We start from the raw sequence: 18,696 nt of genomic DNA on the forward strand, positions 1-18,696 counted from the left end.
TTTTTAATAAAATGTTGAATATATTCTTATTGTGTACAAGTAGTCCTCCAACTAGAATGGAATGATCTAAATTATTGGGTTATTGGTTGACAGTGGGCAAGAATTTGGATGCCACCTGGTTTGAAGACCAAGTCAACCCACGCCACGTCAGACTTTGATTTGCTCCCAATAAAATCTCGTGCAAATTTTTAAAAAATAAGCTAGAATGATATTAAAAATATAAAATAAACGACACGATTATTTTAATGAGACGTCGTACGATTGGATAGGATGGAGAATAAATATTATATTAAGATATTGGTCAAATTTTTAAAGATATGATCCGATGCTGAGAGTGAGATTCATAACAAATCCATCATTCTCACAGACCAATCATTTGCATCCACTTGTCATTTCCGGTAAATAAGCAGGAGTGGGACCCGCTTACAACGTGGTGACGTGGCTGGTAACAGCCAACGAGTGGGCAAAAGAAGAGTACGTATTTTGACGGCTTGGCGGTGACGCAGCGACGACGTGAACCTTCCGCCCCGCCCCCAATTGGAAATGGGCAGGTAAAAAAATGTATTGGCCATGCTGACGACGTGTCGATCACTAGAGATGGCCATAGGTAGTGGCGGGCCCCACGCTGAGTCAATCTCCGCCGTTCGTCTTTACTTTTACTTTTTACCCATCATAATCGGAGCTTATGAACGAATTAGGACAGGGCTGCGGCTTTATATATTGTCAAAATAATAATAGTTTTTTTTATATTTTAAAATATATGATTTTTTATAAATATTTATCATACAAAAAATATATATATATATATTGGTAACTAAAGTTACTAACTCCATTTTTTGTATTAAATATTTTTTTTCGATTTTTTTATAATCCATTTCAACTCAAAATTAGTTAATTAGACTAATTTAATTTTTAATAGACTTTAAAATTTGTTTAATTAGAAGTATAATTAAAATTAAAATTTACAAACAAAAAATAAGTCGAGTTTTAAAAAAGAAAAAAAAATGCTTAGTTTGCATGAAGGATAATAATATATATTTTTTCTTAATTAAAAAAAGAGACGAAAAATAGACTTGATTTGTTATAAACGCTAAATCCCATAGGACAGAAGATATTATTAAAGAAAAAGAGATTAGTTATCCACCGACTGAATAACCACAATAATAATAATAATATATATATAATAATATATAATAATAATAATAATAAGATAAAAATCCCAAATTTCCTATTCGTTATTTCATCTTCAACCTCTGCTTCTTTCCTCTGTTAATTGCACTAGTTCCAGAAGCCGTCAAGGTCAAACGGCGCCATAGAACACGGGGGAGCTTCTTGAGAATTGTCAAACAGCCTTCGACCCATTTCGAGATTCGGAAAAACCGATGAGATTTCGTTGTTTATGTCGGTCGTCAGGCATGTTTCTTGCGAGATGCAGCTGATTTTGTCCCTCTCTGTTTTGAATGGTTCTCTTGGGTTTCCGCCATTGACGGTCTGGAGCAAAGTTCTGAGAAGGGATTGATGTTCTTGCAAAAGAACACAGTCAGGGAACTGCAGATTTGGCGCTGAATACACTGAATTCGTTTGTGGGTTGGGGATTACAGGGAACGAAGAAGAAGAAGAAGACAAAGAAGCCATTGGTTCGAGCTTTCTTTGAGAATCCATGGCGGTGGAGAAGCAGGGCACGTTACTGACCGTTTGAACATCACGTTTGATTTCTCCTTTAAACCGTGATGAATCTGTTAACGGAGGAAGGATCGAATGGCCAAATTTTGATATCCCAGAGATATCCACCTTTTTCCCGTTTGCATTCTTCTGAAACACTCTGCAAATCACCCACTCGTTCTGCAAATCAAACACCCAAAAATCTCATGAAAGAAACAGAGCAACAAAAAAAACAAACGAAATTGAGAAGTAATTCATACCTTGGCAGTTTTGGGGAGGTTTAAAGCAGAGAGTTTACCCTCTAATCGATATTCATGCATAACCCAATCAGATTTTTCACCTTTTGGAGCTCTTCCTCTGTAAAAAACCAGAGTTTTCTTCATACCCACAAGGGATTTACCTCTGTAAATATCTTTATCTTTCCCTGTGGCTTTCCAGTAGCCAGATTCAGTAGCTCTGTTCGTCCGCAGGCCAGTTGGGTATTTTCTATCTCTGACACAGAAAAAATACCATTCCTTTTCTCCCATTTTGGCCTTCCCTGAAACCCCCAAATCATCAGAGTTGAGAAAATAAAACAGAGGTTAAACAGAGATTAAGGGAGCTTACAAGGCAAATCCCAAGGCTCGGATTTGTTAAGATCGACATCTCCAATGGCTCTGCAAGAGAAACCGCTGTTCATAACCTTGTCGAAGAGGTAATGGGAAATAAGCTCTTCATCGGTGGGGTGAAAGCGAAAGCCAGGAGGCAATTCCAAGTGATGTTCTTCATTGACAGCTCTAACTCCATGTTCGGCCATGAGTTCGAGGGTTTAGGAATATGACGAGCAGTTCCAGAGGTTTAAAAGGAGGGAAGAAGAAGGCAAATCAAAGAAGAAACAGAGCAGGGGAGAAAGAGACGGTTGGGTAAGGGGAGTGGGAAAATAAGAATGTGAAACAGAAGGGCCCTAAATAGTGGGTTTTTAAGTCCATCACAAACGTGTTATCTAAGCAACTCAAACAAAGCTTTCCACGCTCTTATAAAACATGTTTCAATCTTTTCTCGGGATCTCATAATCTGCCATTAATAAGGATTAAGGCATGCTTCATCCCCTTCTTTAACCGATATGGAATCTCACAATCCACCCTTCTTAAAGGTTCAGTGTCTTTGCAGTCTCATCTCTTAATGTATGACTTTAATACCATCTATAACAGTCCAAGGGCTAAGACATGTTTCGTTCCTTCCTCTAACTTAACTAACTAAGACATGTTTCGTTCCTTCCTCTAACTTAACTAATGTGGGATGTCTGGCTCTGATACTATTTATAACAGCTGAAGCCCACTACTAATAAATATTATCGAGTACATTTTTTATAAAAAAAAAAAAAAAAAAAAAAAAAAATTGGGTAGCATAGCCGACCCCTAGGCTAATAGGTATGAATTAGGATGACGTTTAAAAATGAAAGGAAATGTATATAGACATGAATTTCAAACTTTATATGATTATATAGTAAAATACAAACTCATTTATTCAAATTATCTACCTCTTATTATTATAATTATTATAATTATAATTATTATTATTCCATTCCCAAACAATTTTGGTGGGACCATCCAACAAATCTCCTTTGTTTTACTAAAATAAAAATTACCCTAAAATCAACCTTGTCTCATTTAATTAAGGAAATGATATATATTTTGAATATTTATGTTTTGGACCTATGTTGTGCAAATAAATCATAATAGGGATTTTTTAAATTAATTATTATAAAAACGCGGCAAACCATTTATTTTAAAATTTAATAATTATTTAAATTTCAATCATTTTATTTTTCTCTCAAATTTGAATATAATTTTAAAAAAGTTTATAATTATTGGGTGCAAATGTCAAACAAATAGGTGTGTATTAGTTTGACAAATGATATACACCAAGTCAAATGTCATTTTCAAAGCTTTGATTTTATATAACTTTAGTAAATAGTAAAATGTCGGTGTTTAAAATTTTTAAATAATAATATTTTAAAATTAGATATCGTAAATATGAAAGGTGCTTGCAAATCAAATCTCGTGCACACGTGTGGGGTATTATGCCAATTGCCGTTGCACGTTACAGAAATTTGGATGGTCAAAGTTGGGATTTAATTTACCACATTCCACCGTTGACCATTCTACTTGAATTTTATACCTTCCTGATCTACGTGACGGTGCCACCCTTCCACAATAAAATATTAGTGATTCATGTCATATTTTTCAATCCCAACATAATAAATTTAATCTTTATAAACCAATAGGTTGGCTCGATTTTTGGAATTGGTCTGATCCTTGAAAGCCCTATGAAGCACTGGAGTCATCCTATACACGGGAAGGGGGTGCACCCAGGTGTGCAGATATTGGTCTGATCCTGGAAAGCCCTATGAAGCACTGGAGTCATCCTATACACGGGAAGGGGGGTGCACCCAGGTGTGCAGATACTAAGAGTAGACTGACAGAAAGAGAGGAGAGGTTTAACACTTTCAATACTGGAACAAGAGCCTCGTCTTCCTTACTAACGGATTGTTTTGGGATGCCCCTAATAATCGAGGAATGGTGTTATGCATTCACCTTGTATAAGGATTACATACGCGGCTATCGAATCTAAAAAAGAAACAATATTTTAATATACGTTTTTTTTTTTTTTTTTTTTGGGTTAATATTAAAATGAAAAGCAAGATTAAATTGAAAGAATTATGGAATTATCAAAGAAATCACATCCCAAAGTTAGGTAATGGTTGAAATAATCAAATATTTATTGATATGAGATAATGTTAATTAAATATATGCTTCAAAGATAAAGCTGACCATTGCCTAATTTTAATATAAGTTTTTTTTTTTTTTTTTAATTTTATTTACCCAATCATCTTCTGCCATTTGCTTGTTCCCTTCCAAGTTTGCATGCTTGAAAATGATCAAACATTTGACAGCCTAACTTGGTTTATAATATCATTTTCTTTTTCTTATCTAAACTTTATCTTAATTCAAATTGGTAGGTTCAAGCGATAAAGAAAGGCGGTTTTTTTAAATCGAGTGGAGAGAGTTTAGTCGTTGTTGATATATGTTATGAACGAACTCTACTCCTAACTCACTGGCCAAAGTGTACTTCCAGGGATAAATAAGTAAAACTCTTTATCGTTCCACGAGAATAATGAAAGAATATAATTCTTGACTTTGACTTACGAGTACCCGCTCAAAGTAGGGACCCTACAACGAGAGAAAAAGCTCCTAACTATTGCAACAGTTTCGAGCTACTGTAAGTGTTGTGGCACGAGTATACTAATAAACGAGGAGCTACGAATAGTCACTCTATTATTTTAAGATATTGTATATAAATAAAGACAAGATCGCTTAGTTTATATAAAATATAAAAGCAATAACTTCTTAAAGTCTTTAAATGGTCAGTTAAATGATAATTTGACAAACTTTTATTATTAATTTTGTTGAATCAAGAACTAAATAGTTATTTTTATAAATAAGCAAGCTTTTAGTTTAAAAAACAGAGAATTAAACACCAAACATTATTGTCAAAAAAGATAATTTATTGTATGTAAAGGCATGATCAATGTGATTAATAAAATAAGTTAGATATGATAATAACATTTATTAAGCTTGATTACAACCTTTATTGGCTAAATTCATATGTCTTTTGTAATATACATTTTAAATTTCAATATCACATTAATACAAATATAAACTTGTCTTTAAAAGAAAACAATCTCGTGTTTAGCTAGATTGTAAGTATACCAACTTCTCTTATTAAAGGCTAATACTCATATAGTCGGAGTTTTTTTTTGCAGTTTGGTTCGGAGGGAGGTTCAATAGTAAGCCAATGAATTAGAAGTCAAGTTATAGTATTAGATGAAAATTACGAGAGAACTTAAATTTTCTAGAATAAATATAATAGCTCAAGTCGAAGCAACTTTGTCTAATTTGGATTTTGGGCCCCTATGTAACCTTCCAATCCATTGCTTTGTTTGTTCACCTCTCGATTTTGGGGAGAGGTTTCCTTTATTCACCTTGGGAGGTTTTCACACCCAATGCTTTGTTCACCTCGAGGTTTTCACACCCTTTTAAGTAATACTTTGTTCACCTCTAAGAGGTTTTCACACCCTTTTAAGTAATACTTTGTTCACCTCTAAGAGGTTTTCACACCCTTTTAAGTAATACTTTGTTCACCTCTAAGAGGTTTTCACACCCTTTTAAGTAATACTTTGTTCACCTCTAAGAGGTTTTCACACCCTTTTAAGTAATACTTTGTTCACCTCTAAGAGGTTTTCACACCCTTTTAAGTAATACTTTGTTCACCTCTAAGAGGTTTTCACACCCTTTTAAGTAATACTTTGTTCACCTCTAAGAGGTTTTCACACCCTTTTAAGTAATACTTTGTTCACCTCTAAGAGGTTTTCACACCCTTTTAAGTAATGTTTTGTTCACCTCTTTGGGATCTCACATCGGATACGTAACGGGTCAAACTGGACAATATCTCGTAACAATGGGTTTGGTGGGTTTGAATGGTTAGAGTGAATTTTAGTGAATGGAACTTTTGAATTTCATGCGTATGCGAGGAACACGCCTATTCATATGCATGGCAAGATTAGAAGACATCAAAACAGCAGGCAACCTGTTTGATGAAATTCCCAAACCAGATTTAGTGGCTTGGAATATAGCCATTCGACTGTCATGTCTCTCTTATGGGCTGTGTACAACGAAGCACTTGCTTGTTTTCAAATGTTGAGCGGAGTGGCTGGAGACCGATGAAACCATACTAGTTGTGACTGTCTTGCCATGCTCTGCGCTTCATTGATCGACATGTACGCCAAGTGTGGGGCAGTCGAAGACACGCACAGGATGCAGAGTATGGAACACAATGATGATGGCATTTGCAACGCATGGTGATGCAGAGGATGCACCGACACTATTCTCAAAGATGTTAAGAGAGAAGCTTGAGACTCCTGATGTTGCAACTTTCTTGGGAGTATTGTGAGCTTGTATAGCAACTGAGGAAAGGTGGAGGAACGGAGGAGGCATTTTGATCTTATGGCCAAACACTGAATATCCAACCCACGCTTAAGCAATATGGATCCACAGTGGATATTCAGGGACGAGCTGGGTTTATTGAACAAGCTTATTAGCTGATAAGAAGCATGCCAATTGAGTGCAGTGATATTATATGGAGAACATTACTCGCTGCCTGTTGGATGCAGAGAAACGTTGTATTTGGGGAGAGAGTAAGGAGCCATGGTCTGGAGATAGAGCCAGATCATAATAGTAATTATGTTCTTGCAAATATGTATGCAATGAAAAGGAGTATGGAAACCATAGCCTGATTATAGTTACTTGGAAATCAATCCACAGAGGAAGTTGGAACTGGAAGCTGTTGGGAATTGTAATGATGCCCAAAGAAATGAAAGTTATTGTGAGATCCCATCTCGGTTTGAGAGGTGAACCAAACATTCTCGAATCTTTGTAGAGTGTGTAAACCTCTCCCTAAGGAGTCGTTTTAAAACCTTGAGGGGGATGCCTAGAAGGGAAAACCCATGGAGGTTTGAGCGAGGGGAAGCCCAAAAAAGACAATATCTGATAGAGGTGGGTTTAGGCTTGTACAAATTGTATCAGAGCTAGATGTCGGGCAGTGTACTAGCAAGGACGCAGGGCCCCCCGCCTCCAAGGGAGGTGGATTGTGAGATCTCACGGTTGGAGAGTGGAAAAGACATTCCTTATAAAGGGTGTGAAAACCTCTACCCAGACGCGTTTTAAGGGAAGCCTAAAAAAGAAAGCGGACAATATCTACTAGTGGTGGCTACAATGTGCATTCATTTGAAGATCTTGTAAACAAGTAAGTCGTCATTCATTTTAGTGTACTCTGATAGACACGATAGTAAAATAGCAAATCAAGGTTGAAAAGCAGAACATGTACAATAATATCATTGATAGATTTTGAAATGTTCATATGAAGTAGTTAGTTAGTTTTCACACTATTTTTACTAAAGGCAACCCAGATCAGACCTTTTTTTAATCGAAGTCCAGGCAATTCAACCTATGAGAGCTTCTTCTTTTCTTTCCACTCTTTTATATCTGCTTCTATCTTTGCTTGCACACTTGCACTAAACCCAGGATATGGTTCATATTTGAATAAAGTTTGAAGAACCTGCAACCAACCAACAGGAACAACGAAGCTACTTTACTTCATTATCGACACCAACAAACACCCTCAGAAGATGAGAAACTCAGACAAAGAATACCTCCAAAAACACAAAGAATGGAGCCATTAGAAAGGCTTGTGCAAGATTGTCCAACAAAGCCGGTGCACGTTTCTATTGAAAAATGCAAATTAAATTAAGATTCAAGAACAGACGCAATCAATTTGTCAAGATGAGTGATCTGTCTAACCTCAAACACTCCATGGCCTATAAACTGGTTTGTCCAACAGAACAGCTGAGCAGCCAGTACCACCTGATATACAACAAAAAATGAATTAGGTTGGCGTATGCAGTATGGAGCATTACTAATGTCCTGAAATTGTTTTCTAACTCTCAAGGACTAAATGGCCTTGAAATTTTGGTGAGGCTAAGGATCTGTCATAAATAAAGAACTATTATGTTTATCAACCAACTGGTCAGGCAATAAAAGCTCCTTCCATGCGCAGCAATATCAACCCCAAGTGCCGTTTGACACGGCCCCAACTTGCTGCCACTTAGATGTCAAAACTTTTAACACATCTTCCAAATCCAACCAGATTAGATTAGATTACAAGCTTATAGTGATTGTAAGCAGAGGCAAGTAAAAACCCATCAAGGAAATTTCAAGGAAGAAACTTCAGTGCACTCAATAGTAGTAAACAGACAAATTTACTACAAGAACCCGGAGTTAAATTGAAGAAGAGAAAGTGGGAATTTACCTTCCAAGTCTGGGAATAACCAAGTCTATTGGAGATGAAGCTTGCTCCAACCCAACAGACGAAACAAAGCAAAGCGGCCATGGACCCTGCTTTCTTATCGAAAATCACATAAGATGCAGCATAGATTAAAGTGAAAAGAAATCCGAAGTTCAAAACCAGGCCATGATCAAACCCACAAGGGGATTTGGGAATCGTATAGAAAGAAGGGGTGAAATACAAATACATGAGAGTGGTGAAGAAAATCGGCCAAACAAACAGGACATGGATGAAAATGTTGATTGGGTTGCTGTGATAAGCGCCATAGAAGGCGAAGTGCCTTTCCAGATCAAAAAATGCAGTCTTCCCCATAGAATTTTGGGGGGGAATAGACAACCCCAATACGAAACGATTGCTGGAAAATGTTCTCAGAAGAGGGAAGGCGTGCAAAGGGAGATAACCGAATAGATTATGAGGGTTAGACAATTGTTAAAGGATGTGTTTATTGGGGCCATTAATAATTCGAAAAGGTGACCTAGAGTGGAGTAATTGGGGTGGTTAACATAAAAAATGGACCAAATTCTGGAATGGTCCTTCTAATCTATTAGTTTACATAATGAGAATAAATGTGCGTGATGCATATGCAAAGAAAAATTTGGTGGTATCGGTTCGACTGTATGTGAAGGAACGTTTGGGTCAAAAGAAAAATAAAAAATAGGGAAGAAGAAAAAGAAACACATGGTAAGGCAGAACAGAACCACTTTACATTGGCCTTTTGCAGGGTGACCCGTGTTACTGGCCCAACGCTCTTAACTCCAATTTAATATTTGATGAACCTTAACGACACGTCCCGTCGCCCTAAATTGGACCAATATGACGAATTAGGGGAAGTGGATCAAAGGGATTTCTCGTCTATGACAATTATGCAGAACAGGGAAAGTGTGGATAGAAATGGATCCCTTATCCATTCTTTCTTCTCCATGAAGAATTAGTTTACAAAACCCAGGTAAAGATACATTATTTTCTACTGCAATAATGGCTAAGGCTATCGCAGGCTTCAGCATTATCAAACAAACCCTGTATAGCTCCTCTAATCTCCACCCACACAAGTCGACCCACATCCCATTTTCGACACTGGTATGTATGCTAATCCTTTATCCTTTCGTCTCAAAACTCTTATCCATTTTAATGAGCTGGATTTGACCACTTTATTACAATTCATGCAGCTTCCAAACTCCGGAGTTTTCAGCCATCGACAACTTGTAAGTAGCTCTTGATTCTCACATTCAATGGTTAGGAAAAACGGGTTTTCCTTCGCCTAATATTTGTTAGTTCATTCATATCCTTTTGTGCAATAAATAGACTGAAGGTTCAAAGCGCCAAAGAGGGTCTCTAGGGAGAGTAAATGCTTTCCCAGATTGGCCACTTATGGCAGTTCTAGTTGATCACTTGGACGGCCAAAGAGACCTTGTTACCCACAAATCCATAGTGCATCTTAGTGATGAAGCTATCAAGAATGTCTGTAAGTGTTTGATTATACTGACATTTCTATAGATTGCAAGTAAAAATTAGTATATTGAAAACTAACCTTCATTTTACCCATTGATTAATGTCAGATAGTCTTTACATCATGTTCACTTGTTGGGGATGTCTGTTCTTTGGCTCCATGAAGGTAAACCATATCTTTAGTTTCATTCTACTTGGGTTACGTAAAACAAAACTTTTGTCTCAGGCCTTCAAGGTTATGTTTTTAGGATCCATATTATGATTCAGAGGTGTACAGAAAAGATGGAGGCGATGGAACAGGACATTGGGTCTATGAGAAGGTGAATTATCCAACTCTTGAGCAATGACACCATAATTTACACTCAATTATTTTGCCTGAGTTTATATCTGATATTGCAGCAAGAGGACATTGAAGAAGCAGCAAGAGCAGAGCTATGGAGGGAGGAGCTGATTGAGGAGATCGAACAAAAGGTTGGAGGACTCCGAGAGTTGGAAGAAGCTGGAAAGAAATAAGAGCCAAACGAGAATTTGGGCATCCATTTATGTTCTTAACACAGCATATTCATTATGCGTATAAAATCAAAAGCCTAGGGCTTGATGGAAATACTCTATGGTTTTGTTTCAGTAACAATCTCACAGTTCTTTCCCAGTAGAACAGAGAACAAAATGTAAATCAGCAGAAACCATCGAAAACGTAGAAAACATCAGTTCTTTCTTTATTCAAAGAATTTGCCTCAGAGGTAGTGACAATCTTGTATTATCATCACTCTTGTATCTGGTAATACGTGCAATTCAATACATCACAGGCAAATTTCCAGATTACAAAGATTTCAGTTCAAAAAGAGTGAAAGAACAAGGATATTAGAAGAGAAGAAATGAAAATCATAGGTCGTAAGAGCATCAGAGAGATTCCCAACAGACGATCATCATTCTCAAGCTGAGTACTGATGTCCCTGTCTGTTTCATCGTCACTTGCTCAATTGATCCAAAAAATAAAAAACTTGAAGAAAATACGAAAAGACGAATCAACAAATCTCGACGAAATGAAAAACACATTAGAACAAGTTCCATGAAAAGGCAGAGCCTCAATGCTTCAAATTAAGTTCATTTCACAGAAACAAATCTAAAAGCATGAAGACGACGTGAGAAGGAATAACACCGACAAAAATTAAGGATTGATTCAAGTGAAAGAAGACGCAAGATAATGGATTGATTTCAAGAATGGAAGTTCCAAGAGAATGAAAATGCAGTTAAATATGAAACGAATTGAGCTAGGGTTTTCAATACGGCGTTCAATAATCACGACCGTTGATCAAACGAAGCGAACATGGATTTCGACGGTCCAATATGAAATCTACAGCCCAATAACGAGGCCCATTATCTGTTCTGGACCCATTGGTTGTATTTAATTCAAATTTATTAAATTGAATAATTANAAAAAAAAAAAAATTGAACAAGTTATTTTAACTTTAAAAATCTCATGTTTATTAAGTTATTATGGCAAACCACTTTTTAAGTTATGTGTATTTATTTTTAAGAGACAGTCACATTTCAATTTTATACACAGTTGAATGTATGAGAGAGAAATTTTAAAAAAATTTATATTCAATAATTATTCGAAATCACGTAACTTTATATGATAAGGTTGGTAGTATCCGCTTAATCTAACATCTTTCAATACACATGTATGGTGTCAGACAGAAATGTTTAAGGGGTTTTGGTTTGTAGTTTAGGTTCTGTGTCCATCAAAATGTATCCCTACTCTGAACACTTTGTTTTCTGCACACAACACAGCTGCACTCCAACACACCCTCCCCCTCCGTGTCGGTGCCACCCCCATTACTCGCTTCCATCGAACTACTCACTTTAAAGAAAATGTTGTTCATGTTACACGAACACAACTCTCCACAATGGTATGATATTGTCCACTTTGAGCATAACCTCTCATGGTTTTGCGCCTCATACCAATGGAGGGAGTATTCTTTATTTATAAACTCACGATCATTCCCTAAATTAACCGATGTGGGACTTTCATCATCCAACAGTTCAAACTATCACAAGATGTTGCAATTCATCATGACTAATTATGGTCATAAATATATATATATGAATGTTACAACTCTTACTCATGGAATGTCAAGAGTATTCATTTTGAGATTGTATAAAACTATGTATGTTGTCGAGACTTGAAAAATGTAGTAATGTTTTTCTTTTGCCAATGACAAAGTTTCTTTGCACTTTCGTGTAGTTTATACTGCACGTTTAAAATCATTTAAACTTGACATGAGAACATAACCGGTTGTTGAGAGACAAAAGCTTGCATATGTTCTCCTATGAGAACACAGTCGATCCCATATCTTCTCGAACCTAACGTGGCCGTTTTCCATCATATGAATTTTTATCTATAGATGGAGTCATTACCGAGAAGCTCGTGGAGAGATCAATTCACTACTTGTTCTTGACTCGACTCGACATTATAGCACATAAAGCATAGATAAGGAGATAAGGGAAGAGAAGGTGGTGAAAATAATTGGAGAAAGAAAGAAAAAGTTGTTACAGATATGAAGAGTGAAGTGGAAGGAATGACCTGTAATTTCATAAACAAATGGATGGTAAAGCATAAGCCAAGGAGAGTCCCACAGCCCTAAACCCTAAACTAATACTCATTAAAGTATAATTAAACAAAATTAAGTGTTAATCTTATAATTAACTCCGAATTAATTATGGACTTGTTGTTTGGAAGGCAAGGACAAACACAGCTGCATGCATGACATCATCCACGTGTAGTGTGTGTTAGAGAAACCTTTCCGATGATGTTAAACGACAAGTTTTGTCATTGGACGGTTCATGTCGTTTCTTCATGCAATGCTCCAAAGTCCAAACACAACATTAGGGTTTTACAAAAGTTGTTGTTGTTGTTACCATTTGAATTGGATATGTTTTGAAGATCCAATCAGACGTTGACACGAGAGAGACAGCACAGTAAAGTGAAAGGGGAATGATTCTCGTGATTGTTCCGCTCTTGATGGAATATAATACCCTAAGCCCCCTGTGAGTAGATATTGTCTGTTTCAACTTGTTACTCATAGTCATACGCGTTACCGCTTTAAAACACATCTTTTAAGGAGAAGTTTCGACACCTTATAAAAAATACATATCACCATCCGTCATATAGTTTTAAAATGCAATTGTTTGGATGAGGTTTCGACACTCTTATAAAAAAAATACTTCTTTTCTCTTTTCAACCCATGTGGAATTTCACAATCCACCCCCTTGAGAGAAGTGCCCAGCATCGTCTCTGACACACCCCCAGTGTTTATCTCTAATAGCATGGGATCTCACAATATACCCCTTGGGAGGAGGGCTCAGCATCCTCTCTGACACAGTGTCGGGCTCTCTGATACCATTTGTAACAACTCGAGTCAATCGATAATAAATATTGTCTATTTTTGTCCATTACATGTGACTGTCAGTCTTACCATCTTAAAGCATGTCTACTAGGGAGAGGTTTATATATTTTCTTTTAACTAATGCGAGACCTCACATGAAAATAATGATACAGCCTTTTAGTTTTGATAATGGATCCACCCATTTGTTCATGAAACTTAGTTAGCTGGCACAGGTTTCAAAAAATTAGAATTTAGTCACTAGACATTAGTTTTTACGGTTCAAACAGCTCTATTTTGGTCGAACCCAATGCAGCCCTTTTTTTATGAAAAGAATAAGGTAGGTTGCATCATGGTGTCCAAATTGAAAGCCTTTCTTTCCATGTTTTAAATTGATTTTGGCTCCACGGACCAAACAGTGCACACATTTAAATTTTTGAATGGAGTCCTACATGAACTTCCTTTTTGCTTTCCCATGCCTGAATGCTTAAGCATATATTCAAACAGCACGCCTACACAGCTAATGCTTTACAACCAAGAAATGATGCAAAAAATAAGGCCCAAAAGGAAGGGTTGAAGTCCTTTTAAGAGGGAAGGACTAACAAATGAAGCGAAGGATTGGCGTTCTCAAAGCAAAAGGGTATGGGCATAGCATTAGCTGCGCAATTAACTGTCTCTAACTGTCATTAAAGCCAAAAGTTGACCACTTTTTTGGGTCTCTAAACGCTATTAATTGTTGGAAGGTAGAGTTCTTAACCATGTTTATGGCCACAAAGTGATGGAACTCCTTGAACAATACTTCGGAAACCACGTGGTTTCATGAAAAGTTGTTATCCCCCACCATAGACAGCAACCGTCTGGACATGGCAGTTTGAGGGGCCCCCACACGTCGGTTATTTGCTGTGGCGTTGGGTAAAGCAATCGCCAAATAACGTTTCTGGTCTCTCCAGTTTCTCTATATATGCCCCACCTTCCTCCCCTGCCCTCCCCAACGAAACCCTTCTGCCTTCTTTGCCTCTTTTTTGTTCTTTTTTCTCTCAGGCATTTTCACAAACAGGTTGTGGATCATTTGAAGAGGTCAGTTAATCTCTCTATTTCCCAACTTTTTAGGGCGATTTAGAGTTTTTCTTTCGAGGGATTTACTGTTTTTTGTGTAGGAAAATGGCGTTTCTTGGACCTCTCTTGGTGGGTCTTCTACTCTCTTTGGGATGTGATTCTGTTCTTGCCAACAATGGAGGTTGGATTGATGCCCACGCTACGTTCTACGGTGGGGGCGACGCGGCTGGCACAATGGGTACGTAAAAAAATCAAAACTTTCTACAATTTGAACACATTTTTACGAAACCCACAAGTTGAAACTAGTTTTTTTTTTCTGGGTTTTTGCAGGAGGAGCTTGTGGCTATGGGAACCTGTACAGCCAAGGGTATGGAACGAACACAGCGGCATTAAGCACAGCCCTGTTCAACAATGGGCTGAGCTGTGGTGCTTGCTTTGAAATCAAGTGCGTAAATGATCCAAAATGGTGTCTTCCAAACTCCATTGTTGTCACTGCCACAAACTTCTGCCCACCAAACAATGCACTCCCCAACAACGCCGGCGGCTGGTGCAATCCGCCCCAGCACCATTTCGACCTCTCCCAGCCCGTCTTCCAGCAAATCGCTCAATTCAAAGCAGGCGTTGTCCCAGTGGCCTACAGAAGGTATGAATAATACGCCCTTCTAGACTAATTCGCTCAATGCTGAACTCAAAAGCTGAATCGAATATGCAAATGCAGGGTGTCTTGTCAGAAGAAAGGAGGCATAAGATTCACAATAAACGGCCATTCTTACTTCAATTTAGTTCTTGTAACGAACGTTGGTGGAGGTGGGGATGTTCATGGGGTATGGATCAAAGGGTCGAAAACAGGGTGGGAAGCAATGTCGAGGAACTGGGGGCAGAACTGGCAGAGCAATTCATATCTGAATGGACAGAGCCTGTCGTTCAAAGTGATCACCGGCGATGGCCGGACGGTGATATCCAATAACGTAGCACCAGCTGGGTGGAGCTTTGGTCAGACTTATAGTGGGCTTCAGTTCCCATGAACGGAAAGAAAAAAACAGAACAGAACAGAGGCGTTCCTGTTTTTTTCTTTTTTTTTCTTGTTACTTTATAGGAAACTGTGTTAAAAATAGGTGTTTTTGGAATGGGCACTGCTTTTAATGTGTTCTTCCAGTGTGTCTGTGGTTTAGAATTAGTAGTTTAGAGGGAGTTTGTTTGAATATATTATTATGTGGGGTTTGGGTCTGGTCTTGGGGTGGTTCTGCTGTGCGTGTGTTTTAAGGCAATGGCAGAGAGAGAGAGANAGAGAGAGAGAGAGAGAGAGAGAGAGAGAGAGAGAGAGAGAGAGAGAGAGAGGATAATGGCAGCGGTAGGCATTTGACACCCGCCACTTTGTTTCTTGTGTTAGCTTAGAGCTGTGTGGGGTTTATATAATATTAGTTTAGTGTTAGGTTGTTTGTTGGTTCAGTTGTTTTCTTCTTTGTTCTTCTGGTTATATCTTAAATATATGTAAGTTTGTGTTAAATGAGATGTTGAACTTATAAATAACATATAAATGAGGGACTTATTAAATATAAATTAGTTCGATGAGACCAAAAAGTTGGTATTTGGGCCAATTCCAGACCTTCTCTACCCAGATTCGATATAGTCTTAGTTTTTGGTTAAGAGGTTGAGGGTTATTGAAGGTAAATGGAGATCATGTTGCTAATGTGAGATTCCACGTCGGTTGTTATAAGAGTGTGTAAACTTCTCTCTACTAGACGTGTTTTAAAACTGCGAGTCAGATGACGATATGTAACGAGCTAAAGCAAAGAATATCTATTAGCGGTAGCTTGGTTGTTACAAATAGTATCAGAACTAGACACGGGGCAGTGTGTCAGCGAGGACGTTGGGCTCCCAAGGGGTGGATTGTGAGATCCTACATCAATTAGATAAAGAGATCTTTCACATTTTAAAATCGCAAGGCTAATGACAATATGTAACAGAATAAAGTAGACAATATATATTAACGGTGACTTAGATTGTTACTGGTTATTTTCAGGAGTTTGAGAAATTACATAAACTTTGATAGATGATATCCACTCGTTTCTAAATTTGGATAAGGATTTAAAATATGAATTCGACATCATTGCCCTAATTTAGAATCTACCAGTGTCGAAATAATATTCGCACCTTGGGCTTTGCCTTGGGTCATTGGGTTATCTGGGCTTCAAATGCGTTGTCTAGCCCAACTTTGAGGCCCAACTTTGATACTGGGCCGCGGAAACTTCGGAAATATAATCTCAAGCCCAATTAGACTAGATAATAGAGAGAAAATATTTAAAGATAAAAATATTTTCAATCATAAACATTTAATATTTAATATATAAAACTATTTTGTTGGTGTGGAGTTGAGATTTCTTCTGATGAAAGAGCCAGCTGTCGATCTCAGATTGGAAAGCCACGATTCCACGTGGGTATATTTCCACAATCGTATCTCTTGAAGAACACTCTCCACGTAGGACAGAGATGGCCCCACAGTATCATAAGCCATCCAATGAAAACGTAGAAACATATTGAAGATATTACTCAAAAGGATAAAGCGATAAGCCCCATCGTTTCCTTGACCGTTAGATCCTGAGAATCTTGTCGATCCACCGTCAGATCCGAAGAGAGAACGAGAACCACAAACACGGCGTTGAAGCGAAGTTACAAAGGCCTGCAATATCCATTTTCTTCCTCAACCCCAAGAAACAATCATTAAGAAGAAATGGCCACCGTCACCACTCAAGCTTCCGCCGCCGTTTTCCGGCCATTCGCCTCCCGATCGAGGTTCCTTACTGGGTCTTTCGGTAAGCTCCACCGCGAGCTGTCGGTTAAACCGGTGGCTGCTTCGTCGCCTTCATCTTTCAAGGTTGAAGCCAAGAAGGGAGAGTGGTTGCCTGGTCTGCCATCTCCGGCGTACTTAACTGGCAGGTAACGCCATTAACGTAAATTTAGCTCCTTGTTTATTCAGATTCGTAATAATTTAATCCTTCTCATAAAATGCAGTCTTGCCGGCGACAACGGGTTCGACCCACTGGGTCTAGCGGAGGACCCAGAGAATTTGAGGTGGTTCGTGCAAGCGGAGCTCGTGAACGGGCGGTGGGCGATGCTGGGTGTGGCCGGAATGCTTCTGCCGGAGGTTTTCACGAAGATCGGAATCATCAACGCGCCTCAATGGTACGACGCCGGAAAAGCAGAGTACTTCGCGTCGTCTTCAACTCTGTTCGTGATCGAGTTCATCCTGTTCCATTACGTCGAAATCCGGAGATGGCAGGACATTAAAAACCCAGGAAGCGTGAACCAAGACCCCATTTTCAAGCAATACAGTTTGCCCCCAAATGAAGTGGGGTACCCTGGTGGCATTTTCAACCCCCTGAACTTCGCTCCCACTCTTGAAGCCAAGGAGAAGGAAATCGCCAATGGTAAGATCTTCAAAAAGAAAACCCAGATTTTATATTCTGATCTTAGGAGCTGTGGCTTACGATGCTGTGAATTGGGTTTTTGGTACAGGGAGGCTCGCAATGTTGGCGTTTTTGGGGTTCATCGTGCAACATAATGTGACTGGAAAGGGGCCATTTGAGAACCTTTTGCAGCACATTTCTGACCCATGGCACAACACCATTGTCCAGACATTCGGTGGCAACTAAATTTGGAAAGTGAAAGCTTCGTGATGGCTTGAAATTCTTTTGAGATTTCGTTTTTGGGGAGTGTGTTGCAATGGAATGTGGATATCAGTGTACAGGGGTGGGTGTCGTCGATGTTGTTGTTTGAATGACATGATCCTTCACTCATGAATTGGGCATCACCTCCTTCAACATTCATCTTTCCAATCGCATTAATGCTCAAATCAACTTTTGGAGTTTAGTGATATGATCCTTCGTAGGTCTAAGTTTCATATCCGCTAATTAACAAGAATATTATGAATTTATAAATAAGGTCTTTAAAAAAAAAATCAAAAGTAAAGCGACGAGAGTTTATACTCCCAATGAATAATATCATATTATAGAGATTCGTAATTTCTAACACTTAGTAATATGAATTTGAGACGTAGTTGAAGTAACGATCTAAGCTAATTAACGACTGTCACTAACTTAATATTTTATCCACTTAATACTTATCTAGCAGTGTCAAATTGAGTAAAAGTGAAGTTTGATATCAATGCATGAGACAGTTCAACAATTTATAAGGAATTATTCGA

At 38.0% G+C, this 18,696-nt stretch overlaps 5 protein-coding genes and 2 non-coding genes across 8 annotated transcripts; 3 read left to right on the forward strand and 4 right to left on the reverse strand.

The window, feature by feature from the left end:
• Positions 1-1,102: 1,102 nt before the first annotated feature.
• Positions 1,103-2,611, reverse strand: LOC111793381 (NAC domain-containing protein 100-like). Its single transcript, XM_023675223.1, has 3 exons — positions 2,269-2,611; positions 1,923-2,200; positions 1,103-1,842 (listed from the first exon to the last, which is right to left on the reverse strand). The coding sequence occupies exons 1-3, from the start codon at positions 2,456-2,458 to the stop codon at positions 1,279-1,281; spliced, it is 1,032 nt and encodes a 343-aa protein (XP_023530991.1). The 5' UTR covers positions 2,459-2,611; the 3' UTR covers positions 1,103-1,278.
• A 4,956-nt stretch (positions 2,612-7,567) lies between these two features.
• LOC111793786 (uncharacterized endoplasmic reticulum membrane protein C16E8.02) lies at positions 7,568-9,053 on the reverse strand. The gene is made up of 4 exons (XM_023675825.1): positions 8,569-9,053; positions 8,061-8,123; positions 7,913-7,984; positions 7,568-7,818 (listed from the first exon to the last, which is right to left on the reverse strand). The coding sequence occupies exons 1-4, from the start codon at positions 8,914-8,916 to the stop codon at positions 7,708-7,710; spliced, it is 594 nt and encodes a 197-aa protein (XP_023531593.1). The 5' UTR covers positions 8,917-9,053; the 3' UTR covers positions 7,568-7,707.
• Positions 9,054-9,318: 265 nt separating this feature from the next.
• On the forward strand, positions 9,319-10,813 carry LOC111793787 (photosynthetic NDH subunit of subcomplex B 4, chloroplastic). Of its 2 annotated transcripts, none has more exons than XM_023675826.1 (6): positions 9,319-9,668; positions 9,755-9,806; positions 9,907-10,066; positions 10,161-10,216; positions 10,299-10,370; positions 10,450-10,813. In XM_023675826.1, the coding sequence occupies exons 1-6, from the start codon at positions 9,580-9,582 to the stop codon at positions 10,561-10,563; spliced, it is 543 nt and encodes a 180-aa protein (XP_023531594.1). In that variant the 5' UTR covers positions 9,319-9,579; the 3' UTR covers positions 10,564-10,813. The 2 variants fall into 2 exon arrangements, with proteins under 2 accessions (XP_023531594.1, XP_023531595.1); XM_023675827.1 differs by having other exon boundaries at positions 9,319-9,681; positions 9,771-9,806; positions 10,450-10,800.
• On the reverse strand, positions 10,781-10,859 carry LOC111794140. The gene has a single exon (XR_002815033.1). It is a non-coding gene; the product is annotated as a small nucleolar RNA snoR122 (small nucleolar RNA).
• Positions 10,860-10,944: 85 nt separating this feature from the next.
• On the reverse strand, positions 10,945-11,029 carry LOC111794118. The gene has a single exon (XR_002815013.1). It is a non-coding gene; the product is annotated as a small nucleolar RNA R44/J54/Z268 family (small nucleolar RNA).
• A 3,353-nt stretch (positions 11,030-14,382) lies between these two features.
• LOC111792559 (expansin-A1-like) lies at positions 14,383-15,999 on the forward strand. Its single transcript, XM_023674065.1, has 4 exons — positions 14,383-14,513; positions 14,594-14,730; positions 14,823-15,135; positions 15,211-15,999. Exons 1-4 carry the CDS (start codon positions 14,398-14,400, stop codon positions 15,515-15,517), a joined length of 873 nt encoding a protein of 290 aa, XP_023529833.1. The 5' UTR covers positions 14,383-14,397; the 3' UTR covers positions 15,518-15,999.
• Positions 16,000-17,182: 1,183 nt separating this feature from the next.
• On the forward strand, positions 17,183-18,366 carry LOC111794017 (chlorophyll a-b binding protein P4, chloroplastic-like). The gene is made up of 3 exons (XM_023676119.1): positions 17,183-17,429; positions 17,505-17,920; positions 18,009-18,366. The coding sequence occupies exons 1-3, from the start codon at positions 17,224-17,226 to the stop codon at positions 18,143-18,145; spliced, it is 759 nt and encodes a 252-aa protein (XP_023531887.1). The 5' UTR covers positions 17,183-17,223; the 3' UTR covers positions 18,146-18,366.
• The last annotated feature ends 330 nt before the right edge of the window (positions 18,367-18,696 follow it).

Source organism: Cucurbita pepo, chromosome LG04, assembly GCF_002806865.2.
Source record: "Cucurbita pepo subsp. pepo cultivar mu-cu-16 chromosome LG04, ASM280686v2, whole genome shotgun sequence".
NCBI lineage: Eukaryota > Viridiplantae > Streptophyta > Magnoliopsida > Cucurbitales > Cucurbitaceae > Cucurbita > Cucurbita pepo.

What these genes read in the sequence shown, in the direction of transcription:
- LOC111793381 (XM_023675223.1), bottom strand. Translation starts at nt 2,458, where the DNA reads ATGGCCGAACATGGAGTTAGAGCTGTCAATGAAGAACATCACTTGGAA. An exon ending in CGAGCCTTGGGATTTGCCTT is followed by an intron (nt 2,201 to 2,268) that starts GTAAGCTCCCTT and finishes TGGGGGTTTCAG; the next exon opens with GGAAGGCCAAAATGGGAGAA. An exon ending in ACCTCCCCAAAACTGCCAAG is followed by an intron (nt 1,843 to 1,922) that starts GTATGAATTACT and finishes TTTGATTTGCAG; the next exon opens with AACGAGTGGGTGATTTGCAG.
- LOC111793786 (XM_023675825.1), bottom strand. Translation starts at nt 8,916, where the DNA reads ATGGGGAAGACTGCATTTTTTGATCTGGAAAGGCACTTCGCCTTCTAT. An exon ending in TAGGCCATGGAGTGTTTGAG is followed by an intron (nt 7,985 to 8,060) that starts GTTAGACAGATC and finishes ATTTTTCAATAG; the next exon opens with AAACGTGCACCGGCTTTGTT. An exon ending in CATTCTTTGTGTTTTTGGAG is followed by an intron (nt 7,819 to 7,912) that starts GTATTCTTTGTC and finishes GGTTGGTTGCAG; the next exon opens with GTTCTTCAAACTTTATTCAA.
- LOC111793787 (XM_023675826.1), top strand. Translation starts at nt 9,580, where the DNA reads ATGGCTAAGGCTATCGCAGGCTTCAGCATTATCAAACAAACCCTGTAT. An exon ending in TGAAGCTATCAAGAATGTCT is followed by an intron (nt 10,067 to 10,160) that starts GTAAGTGTTTGA and finishes GATTAATGTCAG; the next exon opens with ATAGTCTTTACATCATGTTC. An exon ending in TGTTCTTTGGCTCCATGAAG is followed by an intron (nt 10,217 to 10,298) that starts GTAAACCATATC and finishes TTATGTTTTTAG; the next exon opens with GATCCATATTATGATTCAGA.
- LOC111792559 (XM_023674065.1), top strand. Translation starts at nt 14,398, where the DNA reads ATGCCCCACCTTCCTCCCCTGCCCTCCCCAACGAAACCCTTCTGCCTT. An exon ending in GTTGTGGATCATTTGAAGAG is followed by an intron (nt 14,514 to 14,593) that starts GTCAGTTAATCT and finishes TTTTTTGTGTAG; the next exon opens with GAAAATGGCGTTTCTTGGAC. An exon ending in GTCCCAGTGGCCTACAGAAG is followed by an intron (nt 15,136 to 15,210) that starts GTATGAATAATA and finishes ATGCAAATGCAG; the next exon opens with GGTGTCTTGTCAGAAGAAAG.
- LOC111794017 (XM_023676119.1), top strand. Translation starts at nt 17,224, where the DNA reads ATGGCCACCGTCACCACTCAAGCTTCCGCCGCCGTTTTCCGGCCATTC. An exon ending in CCGGCGTACTTAACTGGCAG is followed by an intron (nt 17,430 to 17,504) that starts GTAACGCCATTA and finishes CATAAAATGCAG; the next exon opens with TCTTGCCGGCGACAACGGGT. An exon ending in GGAGAAGGAAATCGCCAATG is followed by an intron (nt 17,921 to 18,008) that starts GTAAGATCTTCA and finishes TTTTTGGTACAG; the next exon opens with GGAGGCTCGCAATGTTGGCG.